Source organism: Phoca vitulina, unplaced genomic scaffold (assembly GCF_004348235.1).
Source record: "Phoca vitulina isolate PV1807 unplaced genomic scaffold, GSC_HSeal_1.0 scaffold40, whole genome shotgun sequence".
In the NCBI taxonomy this organism is placed as follows: Eukaryota; Metazoa; Chordata; class Mammalia; order Carnivora; family Phocidae; genus Phoca; species Phoca vitulina.
This window is the reverse complement of record NW_022589743.1, coordinates 10,658,535-10,678,599: the sequence shown is the minus strand read 5'-3', so window position 1 is coordinate 10,678,599 and position 20,065 is coordinate 10,658,535. Positions and strand designations below refer to the sequence as shown.

Sequence of the window (20,065 nt, the reverse complement as noted above, 5' to 3'; positions counted from 1 at the left end):
TTCCCCTTCAACCCTGCCCTTTTAATTGGTTATTTGCGAGGTCATGTTTGCACCAATTTCTCGGGAAGGCTAATGGTGTTTATTTAAGGAGAAAATAAATGTGCAGACAGCTCCAGGGGCTGGTCTCTGAAAGATGGCTCAGGGTGGGGGCTGCAGCTCTGTACCCCGCTCCCCCCCCTTCCACCCTCCATTCCTGCACATCCCTGCTAGACTGGAGGAGGTCCTGAGATGGCTCAGGTGACAGGTCAGGCCTTGAGGGAAACGTGCTATTGGCTGGGGCTGGGGTGGGGAGTTAATAAAGTGGTACAGCCCCGGGGCAAGGCCCTACAAGGGAGTGAAGACTCTGGGTTGCACCCTTCATGGTGGGCACATAGAAGCCTGCTCACCCTCCCTTACACAGCCCTGGCTTTAGAATGAGCCCAGTTAGGAGCCCAGCACCCTGGGTTTCGAGCATCTAGTGGAGAGGTACGTGGAGGTCCATTTATACCACCGTAGGATTTGGCAGTTCTTCCACATTCTAACTAAAGCGTGCCCAACTTCGAGAATGCACGTAACTGTTTTCCAACAGAGTCTCTCCAAGTACCCAAAGGCTGCAATTAACATCCACATCACAACCACAGTGGTTGCCCTCGCCCCACTCCCCACATCCCTTCTACCTGGGGTGGACAGGAGGAGACACAATCATACTGAGTTGCTACCCCATTCTGAACACTCTCTCCTAGAGTCCTGGTTTATCAGTAACTTTCCTAAGCAGTTGTCCCACACTAATATGGTCCATTGTGGGAAGAGAAGATTATCACCTGACCCGATCGAGACCCTTTACTTCATTAAAGAGCCCAAGTGCCATGCTTGGTGGCCACATCATCCCATCATCCTACAGACTGGACTGAAAGTTCTGTGTAGCCAAGACCCTTGGCTGGCATTCATGGCCCTATTAACAGACCGGCTGCAGATGCAGAATTGGGATCAGTACTAATGATGATCAAGCTATTGCTTTATGGTCTCTAATAAACCCCTTGATACCTCTCAGACTTGGGGTGGCACACGATGGGTGCCCAATGCCATCGGCAGCATGCATAGGGGACGAGAGGCAGATTTGAGAGGTGGGGACCATGCAAAGGCATGGCTGCAGCAGCTGGACTCCAGGGTGGGCATGGAGGCCCTTGAGCCACATCACCAGGTGTCCTCACCAGCCGCGACTCCAGGAATCCCTGCCGCCCTTCCTACCCCGTCCAACAACCCTCTCCCACCCAGAGGGACTTCTTCCTCCATCCCACAAAGTCCCAGCTACGGGCCGGAGAGTTCCAACCTTCTTTCCCAGGTAAGGTCAGAATGCTAGACTCCCATTAGGAAAAACACACACATACATTATCTTTGACATCCCACACCTACGAAGCAAGCAACACCTTTTCATTTTTCATTTAGTTTACACCTTTGTGAAACTCCTTTTACATTCCGCACCCCGTGTACCCCCCACCCCCAGCTCTGGTGAGAAGGCCCCGATGAACAAATAATTACAGGGCAATCCTGAATCATGTCTAGCATACATAAAACAGTCAGTCTGGACTTCAGAGGTCAATTTCAAAAGTGACTGTCTGGCAGGTAGTCAGGACATTAAGGGCTCTTTTTCCTCCTTAGAAAAGCATTATCTTCTATCACAGTTTCAGCGACCTCTTACTGGCACCGTTTTAATAAAATAACTGATTACGCAAATTACGGAGACCTTCAACTTCAGCCAACTGCTTTTTGCGACCGAGACGCGAGGCAAGCTTCGAGGGAGAAGCAGAGCTCCGTCAGCCCCACCTCGTGGAGGTGAGCCTGCGGAAAGCTCCTCCCTCCGGCCACACGGGCCCAACAGGTGCCCTTCCAGCCCCGTGGCTCCTGGGAGGGCACAGTCACCCTGGCAGAGGGCCCTCCGCGTAGGGGGCCTGCTGGTGACGGTGCTCTCGGAGGGTCACGAAACCACCCGGGCTGCGGTCAGTTCAGCGGAGGGGCCGGTTGGGGAGCCAATGACTGTCTCAGAACCCCTGGCTCTCTCCAAAGCCATCAGCATTGCACTTAACAAACGACCCTTAACAGTAGCGAGGGGAGTCCTCCAAAACACTGAGCTTTATCGTCCTCTCCCGGTCTCCGTCCCTTTGCCTCTGGCAACGTTCTGGAGCAAACAGGCCTGCTGGGGAATGGAAGCCACGGGAGGTAAGAAGGCCCGTCTCTGAGTCTCGCCTCTGTACGAATTCCCTCTCCAGCCGACCTTCATCAGGCTTGACTCATTTTCCACTGGACCCCCAGCCACCCAGCTCTCCCCTGATGGGCCAGATGTGGAGGGACCGGCAGTGCAAGGCTCATGAATCTAGAGGCCTGGGGTCAGAGAGAGGGACAGCTGAGCCTCCCCTGGAATGACACTCGTGGTGGGGGCTCCCTTCCCTGACGAGGAGGTGAACATGAGATATATTTCAGCAACCCCCATCCCCACGTTCCTCCACTTTCTCAAGCAGGGCTGATGCAGGGACAATGGGGACAGATCCAAACCATGCCACCCTCCCTCCCTCTCTCCGGCTCACCCCTCAGCCCTCTGCCTCCCAAAGGGTAAACTGGAAAGGACAGCACTTTGTAGTGTCTTCCCTCCAGCCCCTCCTCACCCGCCCCACTCTGGGATCAATACCTAATGCTGAATTTAAGATCTTATCTGAGTTTTGCAAGGATAAAGCAACAAACTTTCCCCCAGTGATTAAATCCTTTGATGATCAGCCCAATATTTTTCAGACCACCTCTAACAGCTTTTAGAGAGCAAATGAAATGACTCTGAGAAAATTGGAAAGACACCTTCTTTCTCTCCCCTTGGGCACAAAGAATCTCATGGAAGGCCCCAGCTTTTATCAGCTGCTCAGCTCCTACCTGGCTGCAGGAACCTGCTAAGTGGCCATCCAAATCTCTACATGCCTCGGTTTCTCCGTCTCAAATGGAGGTGCATCATAGTCCAGCAAGAAGGGTAGGCGGAGAAGCACCAATAACAAGGAGGTGCTCAAGAGGTAAAATCACCAAATCCCCTGCTTTAAACCACTGCCTTGCAGTGTGCTTGCAGAGCAGCTGAGAACAAGGGCTCTGGGTCAAACAGGCTGGGTTTACATCCAACTAGGGATTCTGGGCAGCTGGGTTCACCTCTGACCTTCATAAAGATTCAACAGTACGTGTAGGCGCTGTGCTAAGCACGGGGTATAGAACTGCTCAGGAAGCACTGGCTGTTTCTACCAAGAATGTTAACATGGCCTGGGTAACACAGAATCCACTGTACCAACCACAGATCCCCAGATCCCCCCTGTCAGGATCTGCTGGGAGTGCTCCTGGAAGATGGCCCTCAGCTGTCTGTTCCCTCCAGGATGTCCTCAGGGCAAGCCCAAGGTCACAGGTGCTTCCCAGGGTGGGCCGCATCCTGTGACAGATCAACATCAGGTGTAAGGTCAGCCCTTTCACCCCGCTGGGGCCAGCCCTAGCTTCAGAATTCCCAGGGCCTCACAGATCAGCTTCTCCCTCTGCCCGCTGCCCCCTGAGGGCACCCCTGTGTGCCCATCTTCATCTCAGGGGACCCAAAGACAACCCCTCACCTCCCTCTCCTAGCTAAAAAAATAAAAATGAAAAAGGACTTAATCTTGGACACTCCCTCAGTTAAAAGGCTAAAAGCCAGAAACATACTTCAGGTCCTGGAGCTCATCAACCCCAGTCCCCCATTTTGCAGAGGACGAACCTGAGGTATCAGAGAGGTTAGGAAATGTGCCCCAGTCAGGTATCAAGGGGACAGGAGGAGCTTAGAGGTCTGCTCTAAGCGGAGAGTGGGGGAAGACTCCACACCTCTGTGTGGGTCCCATTCTGAATGACCTTCTTCTTGCTTCCACGGGGGAGGACATGTATCCTGGAAGGGCTCATTGTCTCCTGTTCCCCTGGATTCTTTCCCAGGGCGTGAGTGAGGTCCAAGTACAGATGTAAGAGGGAAAGAAATACAGGCTGTCGTTTCTGGGAACAGATGTAACTGAGGGCCACGCTGTCTCTATGGGACTAACGGGGGGCCAGGGGCAGGGCGTAGCCACTGTGGGGCGAGGAGTGGATGCTTAGCCCTGACCTCTGGCTCATGGTGGCTAGAGAAGTCGGAGTGGTCCCGTGAGCCCCGCGGACACGACTCCCCAAATCCCAGGCCCAACCGTGCAGCGTTCCCGGATGACGGCTGTCCTAGCTCCAAGGGCACACAGGTGGTTTTCATAAGGCCCGGCGCTAGGCTGCCTGACGGGGTTGTGCTGGGAGTTAGGTGCGTGGATGCTGGGCAAGCACCGTGGTGGCACACGGGGTTAACGGTGTGCACCTCTTTAAGAAGAAAGCTGGTGGTTCTGCCAGCCCGAGAGGTGTCTTGAACTTCTGCTACTGCAGCACTTTCTTCTTGATAAGATAATGGGAAACGGGAAGCTTGAGGAAGTGAAGGTAAGGTTGGGGCAAGGTGGCTGCCGGGAGGATTTTCTTTTCTTGTGCTTATCACCTGATTCCAAATGCACATTCCATCAGGCCAGGGATGGGGGACCCACTGTTTCATATGGAGGATATGTGCTTCTGTGGTGACACGGTCTTTTTTTTTTTTTAAATTCTTTCCCCTCCTAAATGCTCTGAACCACTTAAGCATTACCCCAGCATTAGCACCCAGTTCAAAGAGAAACTCTCAGCTATTTAGAGGGGCTGGAAAATGGGGCGGGGGGGGGGGGGCAAAGCTCCCACCTACACAGAAAGAACACCAGGGAGCAGGTTTCTGTACAGGAGGGAAGGGGAAGGAGGACGTCAAGGCCTCCTTGTTTAAACTTCCTGGCACACTTTCCCTCCTGCCTTCTCTCCCCACACCCCCCGGGCTACACCCACTCAGGCCAGCTCGCCGGGTGGGCGGCCTGCACGGCAGCCCTGGCCCCACGCTCAGAAGGGCTCCACTCTGAGTTCAATGCTCTGCTGTCACCCTGAAATTCTTAATGATTTTTTACTAAGAGGCCCCATTTTCCCCTTGTTTGGGCTCCACGAATTATTCAAGTCCTACATCCGCGACAGGAATCTTACCCTCTGGCAGGGCAGGAGGGTGCTTGGGCAGGCCCTGCCTTGGCTGGGGGCAGGACGGAGCATGCACCCGGGGCTGTGCCCGGCCTCCTTCCTGCCAGTGCCCCCCAGAAGTCCTGACTCGGGCGAGCGAGCAGTGCCATCCTTGGAACCACTCTGAGCTCAGGGCCGTAAAAGGGACCTCCCTCCACCTCACCAGAGGAGTCACAGAGGGACGCTGCCCAGCACCACACCCAGCGCCCTGGAGAAAGGGAAGAGGCACCACCCATAGCAGGAAGCCTTTGGGTTAGAAATCAGGGAGAACCTTCCCTGGCCCCTGCTCTGGGGCTATGCCCGGAGGGCCCAACGCCCTCAGTGTGAACCTGCCTGTGTCTGTTACTAGTTGAATAACGTGACACGGAAAGTCACCGGCCCTCTCAGGCCCCCCAGATGACACGCCTCCTTCTAAGCAGGGCTGTGAGGGCTGCATGAGATGATTTTTCATCCCCTCCAATACAGGGCCTGATCTGGAGCAGATCAGAAATCCCTTTATTGGTGGATATTCAAAAAAAGAGTGATAAGGCTACACTGCCTAGAAGCCACTCAGGACTCTTCCAGGAGCATGAATTCTAGCACGGAACACCAATGCCACACTCAGATGGGCCTTTCCCACCCTGAAAACAAATGGATGAGAACGCTCTTCTTAACAAGCCCATCCGCATGTGAAGACCACAGAGAAGGAGCAGAATTTGAAATCAGCAGTCCTAGGGATGAGCCCCTGCTCTGACCTGGGGTGTGTCCCTTACCCCCTCTGAGCTTCGGTCACCTCAGATGATGACAGTGAAAACAATAATGGTAAGAGCTAAACTAGGCACCATTGATATGTGCGGCACTAGACTCTCCAAACAACCCTATAGGGAAGTACTCCTTTATCCCCATTTCATAGATGAATAAACTGAGATCAACAAGATAAACAAGTTAAGTGATTCTCCCGAAGTCACAGGGCTGCTGTGAAGATCAGATCAGATGATGCACAGGAAAGCAGTGCTCGGACACCCCCCCCACACACACACCCTGTAAGGATGATGGCAGAGAATAATCACGAATTGCCCCTCTCCGCACCCTGTTCCCCTCCCGCTCTCTCGGCTCTCAGGATGCTGAGCAACGCAGAGGACAAAGCAATCATTCCACACCCGTAAGCTCTTCTTTTCTTCCCTCTCCTTCCCCTACCTCACCCTCCACCCCTCCCCATCCCTTCCCAACATATCCCAACATCGATGCCCCAGTTTTCCACCCTCCCCTCTGAGGATGCTGTGGATGGACACCCGGGAAGCCGGACTGCCAGGCACACTCAGGACAGCCCCTTCCCCCTGCCCCCCACCCCCGACCCTCGTCCTCCCTTTCACTCAGGCTGCCTGCTCCCAACAGGAGAGGCATACAGGCAGTGCTTCTAATCACAGGTGACAGCAAGAATGTAAACAACACAAGAAACATCTAAATGCAATCCAAGTGGCAAGGAAACACCGCTCCCTCTGGCTCCTCTCAAGAATGCTGCTTCCTGCCACCTCCCTTCCGAATCGCGGCTCCTTAGCGCCCCATTCATAGGAGCCCCAGAAACCAGGAGCTTCCGGAGAACAGGAGATAGAACGCCAAGCCATAACCTTGGACTCTACTTCGTCTGGGAGGATTTTCTAGATTCGTCCAATTTTCTGCTTAAAGCAATAATTTCAACGTGTTCCTTTCTTGGGGAGGGGAGGTATGGAGGTCAGAAACCCCTCTGACAATCTGTTCAAAGCTAGGAACATCTCCCAAGAAAACGCAAACATCAAACAGTTTGTGTCATTTCAGGGGTTCACAGACCCCCAAGTTGAGACCTATTTTCTAAAACACGGATAGGACAGGAAGAGCACAGGAGAAAAAATGAGTAAGTGCGGAGCCCTCTGAACGTTCCAGACGTGCAAACGGGCGCTGCCACGTCTGCAATCCCCGTACACGTCGAATAAACCTACAAGAGGGTATTTTTTTTCTTTTCTGACTTGTCAGACTGACAGTGTACTTCTAAACCACCTCCTTCAATGCAAATTGAAAGCTCAGCTGAGTAATTGCTATGAATAATTTCCACTTGGATCCCTTAGTGCTCAGGTCTAGCAGAGACGAAGAAAGCCAGGATCAGAAAGGGATATCGGAACACGAGTTGGGTGTGGCTGATTTTTAACTGTCCAGGATCTGGACTCTTTGTGCTGTGGTGGCCCTCATGAATACAGATGTTCAACAGCTGGGCAACTAACAGAAGGGGCAAACTTTTTCGGCTGGGGATCTTACCTCTGTGCCTGTTGGTCGTCTTATCAAACATCAGCATTGCATCCTCCACCTGCAAAACAAACAAGGGAGTCTGCTTTAGGAATTTTGACAAAACATACAAAACGCTATATGCTGCTGGGGGAGGGTGGTTTCCACCCTCAAAGTCATAGGTGCTCATTAAAATTTATTTGAAAACACAAAATATTAGAAAGAAAAATCACTGTCTTTCCATCTTCCCGCCCAGAACAACCACAGTTAACATCTGATGTATTTCCCTTTAGGAAACATACACTGTATGCCTATTTTAATATAGTTTAAATCATACTGTAATGGAATTTTCCCCTTGTTCTTTTTTTATATAATATTACAATATTGCAAATAATTCCCAGATGAGTACGTCGTGAATATTATCTGGTTTTCTTCCGAATTTTTTTATTGTGGTAAAATACACATAACATAAAAATTTCCATCTTCACCATTCTTAAGTGTAGAGCTCAGTGGTACTGAGTACATTCATAATGTTGAACCACAATCCCCACCCATCCATGTCTGGAACTCTTTTCATCTCATAAAACTGACACTCTACCCCATCAAATAATAACCCCACCCATCCCCTTCGTCCCCCCAGCCCCTGGCAACCACTATCCTATCTGCTGTCTTTATGACTGTGACTGAGGTCCCCCCATCTCCGGGGCAGACATTCCAAGACCCCCAGTGGTTGCCTGAAACTTCGGGTAGTACTCAACCCAGTAAATACCATGTTTCTTCTTGGACATACATACCTATGATAAAGTTTAATTTATACATTAGGCACGGTTGAAGATTTAGCAATAGTAACAAATAATAAAATAGAACAATTACAAAAATATACTATAATACAAGTTATGTGAATGTGGTCTTTCTCTCTCAAAATATCTCATTGTAAAATGTTACTGACAAAGAGAGATGATAAGATGCCTACATGATGAGAGGAAATGAGGTGAATGACGTAGGCAAGTGACATAGCCTTCGGCTGCTACGGATCATCTGATAATCCATCAGAAGGACGATCACCTGCATTAGGACCACGGTTGACCGCAGGTAACTGAAGCCATGAATAAGGGGGGACTATGGTATTTCATATTAAGTAGACTCACACAGTATTTGTCTTTTTGTGACTGGCTTATTCCGTTTATCATAATGTCCTCGAGATTCATCCATATTCCACTGCACGTATATACCACATTTTGCTTATTCATTGATCCATTGACGGATACTCGGTTTTAGCTATTGTGAATAAACATGAATGTATACATATCTCCTTGTGTCCCTGTTTTCATTTTTTTTGTGTGTATACACCCAGAAATGAAATTGCTAGATCATATGGTAACTTTACTTTTAATTTTTGGAGGAACTGCCATCCTGTTTTCCACAGTGGCTGTACCATTTTACATTCCCACCAAGAGTGCACAAAGGTTCCAATTTTTCCACATCCTGGCCAACACTTGTTATTTTCTGGAATTTTTTTTATAGTAGTTATCCTAATGGGTGTGAGCTATTGTGAATTCTATCTTGACTGCAGCATAATATTTCACAGAGTGAGAAACCATTGCTTACTCAGTTATCCTTCTGTGGATATTTAAACTTTTTCCAGTTATACACAATGGAAATTTAATGCCTTGATTGCTCTGGGCTGAACTGTGCCCCCCTCCAAACTTGGATGTTGGAATCTTAACCCCCAGTATCTGAGAATGTGATTGTATTTGGAGATAGGGTCTTTAAAGAGGTTATTGAGTTAAAATGAGGTCATTAGAGTGGGCCCTGATCCAGTACTGACTGGGGTCCTTATACACAGAGGGAATCTGGATCTGGTCAGGTACAGAGGGAAGACCACGTGAGGACACAGGGAGAAGGTGGCTGTCTGCAAACCAAGGAGAGAGGGTTCAGAAGAAACCAACCCTGCCGATCTTGGACTTCCAGCGTCCACAAGAGTGAGCAAATAAATTTTTGTTGTTTGACCATCCAGTCTGTGGTACTTGGTTATGGCTGCCCCAGCAAACTAATACATTCATACTAGGACCTTTACAAACAGATCAAAGAGTAGAAAGCACCAAAGCTATCCTCTGTCTCTCTTCCTCTTCCTCCCTCAGTCTTTCTAGGCATCCTGCAACCCTTTTGGATATTTCTAGCGATAAGATTTCAGGATCCACACTCAATTTCCATGCAGATCTCAAGAAAGTCACCCTCACTGAACCAGATTTGGCTTTGAATTCCACTCCTTGTACTTACGATCCAATTCTTTATTCTTCGACAAAATACCAAAATACCCATCTATAGTGCAGGTATTGTCCTAGCCGATCAGCTACTCACCTGGGAAGGGTACTCAGTTTGGCCAGGTGAGCAGCCTGGTCTCTTCATTCATTTTGTGCCCGAGATTGGCAGTAAAACTACAACTCAACCCATGCGGTCCTGGACAGAGCCGCTAGCCAAAGGGCTCTGAGCTTGGAGCAATTTCAGTGTGTGTGTGTGTGTGTGTGTGATTGGGAGGGACTGAGCACTGTTCATTGGAGCTCAAAGGTTCACAAATGAGTTTGGGGGCCTGCGCTAAGCCAGCTGAGAAAGGGAATCGTAGGCTATTCATTCTTCACTCCTTCCAGACTACAATCTCTGATGGAGGGGAAGACACTGGGCAAGCAATAAAACCAGGTTTAAAATGCTGCCTCCAGACAAATCAAATCTATTTTTCTAGATGCTATCAAATAGAACAGGGGGAAAAGCAAAGTCAAGGTAAGAATGGAGGAGGGGGTAGGCAAGCCAGACACAAACCTTGCAAACCTCGAAGGGACTGCCCTAGCTTAAAAATCCCTTCCGGAGTCAGGGCCCCCTTGGTTGCTAAGCAACCGAGTCTGAACAAACAGGCTCCTGGGGCCTTCCCCTTCTGGTCCCCATTTCTAAAGTCAGTGACTGGGAGGAAAATGGCCTTGCATGGTGACTGCTTCGCCAGCAGGGAGCTCCTCTCTCTCGGCCGGGTACCAGGGTGGAGAAGGAGTGCCTTCACCAGACCCCTCCGCAGCCAGGCAGGCTCGACAGTCCCCCCCGGGCACCTGCGGAGGCCACACACACCACAGCCGTCTGCCTCGGTGCACCACTCAAGCAAAACCACCAGAAGATCAACTGGTTTGTTTGCACACAGAGCAGTCACACTCGAGCATATGGTACTAGACTCAGACCCCAGGGCCTCGGTAAGAATTCCAGCGCCTGCGGTGCGGGTGGGTGGGTGTCGCACAGGTAAACGTGACATCTGTTTCACACCCATCTCCACATTTTCTAAGACGTTTGCCAAGTGCTTATTTGGAGCTAAAAATGCCTAACAGTAAGGAAAACAGCCTCCCTTCTGTGTTGGCCATGTTTTGGTACTGAAACTCAGATCCCCTTAGGAAATAAATATTTTTAATTAAAAAAAAAAGTATTTTCAATGCCTCCCCACCCCGAACCCCTCAACAGGGTGTAATTGGCTCCCTCTTTCCCTTCCAAAGTTTGGATATTTTCTGCCGCTACCCTCCCAACATTCGCTCCACCCTGGGGAGCGACGGGGAGGTTCTGTGTATGTTTTTTAGGGCAACCATTGTCGTAAAGAATAGAGCTCCTTCCTCTACAGTCCACTCGCACAATGGGACTCGCAGAGACCTCCTGAATAGATAAAATGTCAGGGCGAAAGAAAAATTCTATTAACACTTTACAAAATAAAACATCTGAGAAATAGCTAGAGAGGAAAGAGAAAGAAAGAAAAAATCAATATGGATAAGACCCGGTGCTGGGGGGCGGTGGTGGGGAAAAACTTTTCAGCGATTGCAAAACACTTATTAATTCAGAGAAGCCATCAATGCAATGGAAATCTGGCAGAACAGCAAGAGCTGAAACTGGGAGAATTTGAATATACAAAGACTGAATAGAATGAAAAACACGGCCTCACATACGGGGCTGTTTCTCACGGTTCTGTGTGAATCCAACAGAAGCAGCTTGTGTGAGTCCGCAGCACGGGCGAATGAGGAGCACAGTCAAGGTAACCCATATTCAACCCCAGCGAGAGCAGACTGATGACTGTGTCTCTGTCTGTCTGTCCGTCCGTCCGTCTGTCTCTCTCTCTCTCACACACACACACACGTGCACACACACACGAAACCCAGGTAGATCAGTTGGCTGTGAGGAGTCATCAACTTCGATGTGAACCCCAGACCTCATCTGAGGGTGCCAGGACACAGAGAGTTGGGCGCTGGACACCGGAATTTTTCTGACCTCAAGTAGAAAACACCACTAACTCTTGTTAGGGGTCTCCTCAAGACTAGCACTGGTATTTATTTTGTGCTGACAGTGCCCTTACCAGGCTTACATATTTCTTTGTACCAGAGGTGGGGGCCCATGGGCCTAGTGGTCTTGGGGCAGGGGTGTCCCTGGAGGGATTGAGAAGGAGAGGAGATATCCGAACCTCAGCATACTTTGCCTCACATCCTGGCACAGGCTTGGTCTGTTTTGAGAGAAGGAGCTCGCTCCAACCTTGAGATGCACCTTTTAATAACTTAGGGTGGGTTCAAATGCCGCCTGGCATCTTGGTGGTATATCTTTGTGAACGAAAAGGCAAGGTAAAGTAGCTTTTAAATAAGATGGCTGGGGATGCCCGCCTGTTTGTCTCAGCGCCAGCAAGTCCTGACCATGTATTTCTGCCTATCTCCAGGTTCAGACCACACCATAACCTCCTCAGGGGCGTGCATCGTGCACACAGCACATCTGAGAGTCACGAAGCTACGCCATTGGCCATGGGGGTGGGGGCAGGGCTCCTCAGACTTCCTCCACATCAGGACCACCTGGCTTGTTTTGACACGGGTCCCTTAGACCTCACCCCTGGAGTGTCTGATGCTATGGCACTTGCATTTCCAAAGAGCTCCTGGGGGATACTTATGCAGTGGCTGGCCTGGGGTCCCCACTTTCTATGAGAAATAAGAACAAAGGTTAAACACACTGGACACAGCTGCTTCTTGCTCTTTGCACACGTCAGTGCTCAGTACATGGAATCAAATTTCTCCTCCAGAGGCAGCTGCCACACTTCGGTGTGACAACAGTCCTCCCCTCTTTGTTCCTTGTCTCTCATCCATTTATATCCTAAGACCCTGAAAATAATGACAGTAAAACCTATGATGGAAAAGACGACAAGAAGAGGGACATCTTCGTGACAACCAAGCTGTCCCTGCACCCAGTGCAAGAAAAATTTGGATTCTACCAGGGTGATAGAAACCTTCCTTCTAACAGATAAACTCCAGCCAGCCAACTCGATCTTGAATAGAAAACTGAGCTAATGTTAACTTTATTTACTTTTATGTGACATATATTTACCAAGCACTCACTATTTGCAGAGCATCGGCCTACGTACAGGTAAGAGGCACACTATACCGGTCCCTGGTAGACTGTTGGCATTAATGGCCCCACACCCTTTATTCTGTAATTTTGCAGTTCCTCTCCCCAAAGAGGCAGAGTCTATCTCTCCATCCCACGTATCTGAACTTGACTTCTTATGGTCAACAAAATGAGGTGGAGGTATGCCTGTTTTGGGTCGGCCCTTGAGAGGGTTTTCGTGTTTCTGCTTGTTCTCTCTTGCACCTCTGCCATCACCAAGAGAAGGGCATGCCCGGGCTAGCCGGCTAGAGGATGAGAGGCACGTGGAGCTGGGCCAAGTCCCCTCAGCTGCCCAAGCCGAGGACAGCCTGGATGAGTGGATAGTTAGTCAACCCCAAAACATGCAAGTGAGCCCAGACAAGATCAGCAGAACCACTCTCAGTGGACTCTACACCGGTGAAATAAACAGCTATTGGGGCACCTGGGTGGCTCAGTCGGTTAAGTGTCTGCCTTCAGCTCAGGTCATGATCCAGGGTCCTGGGATCGAGCCCCATGTCGGGTTCCCTGCTCAGTGGGGAGCCTGCTTCTCCCTCTCCCTCTCTCTGCCGCTCTGTCTACTTGTGCTCTCTCTCTGTCAAATAAATAAATTTAAAAAAAAAATCTTAAAAAAAAAAAAGAAAGGAAGAAACAGCTATTGTCTGCCACTGAGGTTTTGCAGTTGTTTGTTACACAGCATTCTTGTGGCAATAGATAACTTGTACATGGTCCCTATTTTTTTTTTTTTAAGATTTTAACCTACTGGAAGATACACAGGCAGTCTCAAAGAATACTAGACAATGAACAAAAGCAAGAAAAGAACTGGAAGGAGGTAAAATGTGGAATATGGGCTGAGTATGAAACTGTCAAGTTACATATTCCAAGTGGAATACAGGTATCAGGGTGGCAAGGGACTACTTCTAAATCTCACCCCAGCAGCAAGGTTGGAGACAGGGATCCTAGAAGTGCCAGGAGAAATTGGCAACATGTACCTCACTAAATGAGCACCATGAAAATCAGCAATAATTAGCACTCAAGTCAGTGGGTGATGCCTCTCTAATCCTAATTCATTTAATGAATGAACGAACCCTCTTTATAATGAGTCAAAAGGTTCATTGTGAGCCAGGCATTCTTGCTGGGTGAATTTAGAAGTAGCCATTTGGTACTGACCATATCCACAGGCAGGACTTTAGCCAGCCCAGCCCAACTCATGTGACGGCCAAAGAGGAAACCTTTCAGGTCACAAAGCAAAGAAGCTCCTAGAAAGAGAGGTCAAAAATTCTGTTGGTCAACTCCGTTGGCCAAAGGTTGGGAGCCTAGAGTGTGCCCTCAGACCACTGTTTCTTCTGCCTGCAGGTCTGGTTGCCCAAGTACACAGAAGGGGAGTGATGCCGATTTGGGGACGCAGAAAACTTGTCCCTAGGAGGAACCTAAAGGGAATTGAGTTACTGGTACTAATTCGGCAGATGCTGGGAGGCAGCAGAGTGCGGCAGGCAGCGTGGCACAAAGCATGGGTAGGATCCAGGTTGTAATCCAGCTCCGCTGGGATCTTACGGAGGACAAGTCACCTCCCTTCTGTCCTTAGTTTCTCATCTGTAACAGGAGGAAACTACGAGATGGCCGCCTAAGATCTACTCGTGAAAACTCTCTGCCTAGAATGCTAAAACAGACCACAGAGCCCGCTAGGACAACAGCTAGAAGCATCAAATTTACCACTGGTCTTTCACAAACTCTGTTCTGTCAGGACGCTCCAGAGCTTTGCTGTGGCCAACACACGCTGAGAAACTTCCCACTCCTCTTGGGATCCAAATACATACACCCACATGCCATACATATCAAGAACAAAGCAGGAAATGGCACTTCAAATGATCCTTAAATTATCTGGTCAGACACAGGAGGGAGAGGAAAGGGAAAAAAAAAAAAGAAACCCAGCCCTTCATACTCCCCCAGAACAAATGCCCTTGAATTTCGCTTCCTGCTCCCACTCAAACACTTCAAGAGTTGGTTTAAATAAACGCCCATAAATGCGACACCGTGATACTGTAGTGCGTAGGGTTTAACAGACCTTATTATGCTCTATAAACTCAAGGCACTAAAGTCACAAGAGTAGAGACTCATAGAGGAGGCAGGATTGCCCAGGACAGAGGAGCTGGAGATGGAGGTTGTCCTACTGGGGACCGTTTCAAGACATGGGATGGCAATGCTCTCCACTTCTCCTCCAACCAGCCAGACAGAAGCAAAACCTGCCCCTGCCCCCAAGCTCAGCAGCTCGTTTATTGAAATGAGACTTTTCTGTACGCTCTGGCCTTGCGAAGAGGGAGGCTGGTCTGAATCACTGCCCAAAAGAAAGGATGGAAGAGAAGGAGGCAGGCCGGAAGATCCCATTACGCTGAATTTTAATCTTGACTGCTCCCTAGGATCACCTGAACAATTTTTCTTTCTTTTATCTGACAGAGCGAGAGAGCACAAGCAGGGGGAGTGGCAGGCAGAGGGAGAAGCAGGCTCCCCACTGAGCAGGGGGCCTGATGCGGGACTCGATCCCAGGACCCTGGGATCATGACCCCAGCTGAAGGCAGACGCTCAACCATCTGAGCCACCCAGGCGCGCCCCATACCTGAAGAATTTTTAAAATCCCGGCTGCTGAGGCTACACCCAGCCCTGTTAAATCAGACTTCTAGAAGGGGGAGCCTAGTAGAGGAGTGTTGAAAGCTCCCTAGCCATCCCAGGGGCAGCCAAAGCTGAGAATCCTTGTTCTGAATGGCTAAATACAGCTGAGTTGAGCCTTAATCACAGCCTGTGTGTCACAGAGCAAGCTGGTGGCAGAGGTAGAACGGGGCCGAGGGGTCCCAGAAATAAATGGGCCCTAAGGAAAAGGGGCACCGAACAGAGCTTTGGCTGCCTGTAGACTGGCGGTCTACCCCCTGCCAGAAAAGTCCGGAGCAGGCAGTTCCTTTGTCACGGACTGCTTTCGGGGAGCTCTCCCTGCCCTGTCTTGGTCTTAGGACAAGAGAGTCAGAGCCCTGTCCTAGAAGAAGCTCAGCATAGCCAAAAACGGAACAGAGGGCTTGAGAAAACTAATGAAACCGTTGCTCTTCTGCCACCGTCACCCAAGATTTTCACCAATACCCTTACTGCTTTGGTCCTCACCACAATCCCCGGAGACAGGGACTAGTACAGAGTCCTCCGTTCCCTCACTGGCTGTCCCGGAGCTGGCAGGGGCTGGGCCCAGGACTCAGCTGCTGGCCTCAGGAGTCCGAAGCTCACTCACCCCCCCAGCCTCTGCCCGCCCGCCCGCCTCCGATTCTCGCCACCCCCTTGCTGCGGGCACGCAGGCTTCTCGGCCACCCCCGACCTCTGTGCATTTTCCCCTGCGCGTCTGCCGCCATCGAGGCACTCGGGCGTTTGTAGCACGCTTCCCCCCATTCCAAGGGTCCAAAAATTCTGGGTTGCATCCACCTGAAATAGTTTAACTCATGGCCACGCCTTTAGCTGACTAAGAAGAGAGTCTGCTGAGTGTCTCCTAAACTTTTTTTTTTTTTGGAGTAAAATATACGTAACATAAAATTTGCCATTTAAACCATTTTTTACTGGTACACAGTTCAGTGCATTAAGTACATTTCCTAAACTCTTCCTAGAGGGCTCCCAAGTTTGGCCAGAAGGTTCTATCCCCATTGGCAAGACTCTTTTTTACCAGCCCTATTTCCCCCTACTTTTACTTCTTTTTATTCTTGTGGGCTCAGTCCATTTTCCCATTTAACTTAGCAAATAAAACACACCGAAGTATGGATCTGACAGCAAGTACGAATTTAACAAACGAACACTTGCCCATGGGAACTGAAGAATGTGGGGCCTCTGAACAGCTCTCCTGGAGATTAGACATTTCCTTTACCTAAAGGCAAAGCCTCCTGCTCAGAGGTTCTCATTGCACAAGTGAACAGCAGACTCTACGTTATGAAATGCCTCCACCTTCCCCCAAGAAACAATGATTATTGTAATAGCTACCATTAATGGCGCTTAATAGGCAAATGCAAAGCTCATTTAATTATCAAAATAGCTCTGAGGGAGATATTATCATACCCATTATACAGGTGAGGAAGTTATGATCAGGTGACCTGCCGAGGATCCTACGAGCAGTCACCGGTGGGGCCAGGATTTAAAACCGGAAGCGTCCCTACATCTTCCCACTGGTCTCCCTTAATGGTGTTCTAGTTTTTGAGTCCCCGGGGCTCAGGGTAGTATCACGGGCTCCTGAAAGAACACACAAACACTGCCTTAAAGCTCTACCAGAAAGTTAAGAGGATCGATGAGGTAAACCAGGAAGGCAGACACGTGCTCCCTCAGGTGGCCTCAGAAGAGGAGGGAGTGCCGAAGAGGGGTCTGTCCCTCTTAGATGGGCAAACTTGGGAAAGCCCCCAGATCACCGGGCTGTTCCAAGGTCACAGAGTAAGCTGGTGGCAGAGCTGCAACTGGTGGAGGGGTCCTGGAGCACAGTTTGGGGCTCAGCCCCTGTGAGTCCCCGCGGTGCCTGGGCCCTGAGAACGCTATGCGTCCTGCTTCCCAGGACGGTTACAAAGGCTCCAGTGGTGGCGAGGGAGTACCTAACGTGCAGGACACTGCGGACAGCCGCTGTCGCTGCCCCACCCCTGGCAAGCCCCTTGCGCACGCACGCAGATGCACACACTCCAACTCTGCAAACAGGTCAGGCCGAGGGACAGCCACTCACAGACCCAGCATGCCCTTGCGAGGGCAAAAGAGGCCCCCTCTCAAAACCGAGCAGGGAAAGCAAGAGCCTGTGTGAAGCGTGGTTGGGGCGGGGGCCCCACTGGGGCGGAGCAGGTGAAGCCGGGAGTCCAGCACCAGCCGGGAGGGTGAGGCAGGGGCGGGGGGCGGGGGGGGCGAGCCAGGGCTCAAGACAGGAGGCGGTGAAGGGAGGGAGGTGGTGGGAGAGGGACAGCAAGGGAGGCCGGACACGAGCAGTTGCAGGAGAAGCAGTTGGTTCCGGCAGGCGTGACAGGTGTCCCACGGAAATGGCATCTGGCCCAACGGCCTCTTGTGAGAGGTGCCTTCGAGTGGCGGCGGCTGTGCTCTGGAAATGCACGGCCTGTTTGCAGAACTGGCCGTGCGTGCGTGCGTGCGTGCGTGCCAGTGTGCGCGGGGAGCGGAGCGGAGAGCCAGGCGGGCTGCCTAACGCTCCCAGGTCCCCCCGCCTGCCGCTCCCCATCAGGCCTCACCTACCGTGAAAAAGGCCCAAACCTGCGAGCTCCGGAGGAGACAGGCAAATCATTAGTGGAGCACTGATGTGCCGGAACGCTCTCCTGCATTCCCATTAAACAAATACTAAACTGCTAATTGCCAAAATAGATCTCCACGACTCGGACCGAACAGGGGAAGGCTTTATAATTACCAAGTGTGAAAATGCACAGCCTGTAAATAACCACCTCATCTGTCCTAATATGGGCTGATATTGATGGGCATGAAATAAACATCAGGACCAAATGGAAAAATCATCCACATCTCCTGTGGCCAATGTAATCTCGAATGGTGACAAGCGTAGCTGTAGCCATACGCTTGGGGAGAGGGGAAAAAGAAGATTTGCAGGCTTGGAAAGCCTAGGTCCCAAACCTGCTTTCAGTCCCTTGGGTCATGTGCATCTCCTTTCTGCCTGGAAAACAGGGAGGGTAAAATGGCATGGCTTGATAATGGGATGGAGAGCCTGTCTGTACCTAGGAAAGGCCAGGGTCTGGGGCAGGAAACTTGTGAGCGCATGACCCTCTAGGACAGGGCTTCAGAGCCCCTCGGCCTGTCCCCTTTGACAGAATGGCTGGCGAGGATGGAGGGAGAGGGAGAGGTTTACCAAGGTGACACATGTATTCATTAAGCTAGTATTTCCTAAGGCTCTACTGTCTGCCTAGCACAAAGAGTTGCAGAGGACGGATGAAAAGAATGTGGGTTTAGGGTGACCCTTGGCCTTTTAGACAACCCATGCCACAGTGCCTCCTCTCCCCCACGGCCCCCTGCCACTGGGATGGGAGGCAGACGGGTCCAGCAGATTCCAGAGCCCCACCTCTCTCCCTGACTGCACCTGAGGGGGGTGAGGCGATGGGCCAGAGGTCACAGGGACGTCACTACAGTGTCCTAAAGCTCAGGCCCTTCTTCTCTGCCAGCTTGTGATTCTGAGGAATTCAGCCAGCCTCGGAGTGGCTGTTGGGAACTGGGGGGGAGGTTCCATTCCTCTCAGAATCACAGACTCGGGAGTTAGAAGTGACCCAGAGGTCACCTCTCCACTTCCCGCCCAGTGCAGGAATCCCTTCTCCAAGGCTCTTTTGAACCCTTTCTGGAGCTTCAAAGGCTCGGAGCGTCTCTGCCCCACCCCCTCGGTCGGCTGCTCGGGCCTGAATTCAGCGCGGTGGCACTTAGATGCCCGAAATAGCAGCTCCCTCTGATCTGAAGCCCAATTTTGGCAGGCGGCAGAATCCTGTGAACCGCATGGCATCTAGGCACCTGAATCAGAGCACCAAGGACCACCCATCCCAAAGCTTCCCTGTCAGGGCTGAGGCATCTGAAGAAGCTCCTGCTGCTTCCCCACTGGGTAGCCTGAGAGCCAATCTCCTCGGTCCCCCCAGGGTCCCTGAAGTCACCCCCAGGACCAGCCGTGACCCAAAGACTTCATGAAATTTAAACAAGTTAAGGAAAGCCTGCGCTACATACTATTTTTAAAGGAACCCTACTTTGTTACTTTTAAGTTCCCAAAGTGTCTTCAAATAATGGCTAACCAAAGTTCAAGTGCGGTAACAGGCTACAATTCGGTTACTTGGCGAAGTTACTTCTTATTCAGAGAAGATCATAAAGTGTCTGGAGCTGGAAAAAGCCAAAGACAGAGGAGTCCAGCCTGAGCCGGAGTGGTGGAGCAGAAGGAGCCTGGTGTGGCATCCCAAGTCCTGCGTTCAAATCCCGCCCCACCATTTCCACCTACGCACAATCTCAGGCAAGGCTTTCCAAGGCGGCTCAGTTTCCTCGTGTGTAAAAGGGGTGATGATCATTACCTGACCCTCAGCCTAACTTGGGATGCAGAAATTATTAACATAATATACAAGGAAGCCCTCAGTGAGTGGTAAGTGACTGCCCTCTGGTATTGCCAGGACACAGTATATGCTGGTGCCCCACAAAGGTCCGTCAGTTGAGGGCTGCGTAACGGGAGAAGAGACTTCGTACCGACGACCAGAAGCTCCGATTTAGAGACATGAGTACAGATGAGCAAGGCTTACCCTCATAAGGGCACCTTGCTTTATGTATTGTGCTGTAA

The 20,065-nt window shown here is 50.7% G+C and overlaps 1 protein-coding gene across 1 annotated transcript in view; it reads right to left on the bottom strand.

The window, feature by feature from the left end:
• Positions 1–20,065, bottom strand: part of MSI2 (musashi RNA binding protein 2) — a 382,942-nt gene that overhangs the window by 132,594 nt on the left and 230,283 nt on the right. Inside the window, exon 6 of the mRNA XM_032429243.1 lies at positions 7,381–7,429. Within this exon, the coding sequence (XP_032285134.1) occupies positions 7,381–7,429 (49 nt within the window). The remainder of the gene's footprint in view (positions 1–7,380; positions 7,430–20,065) is intronic.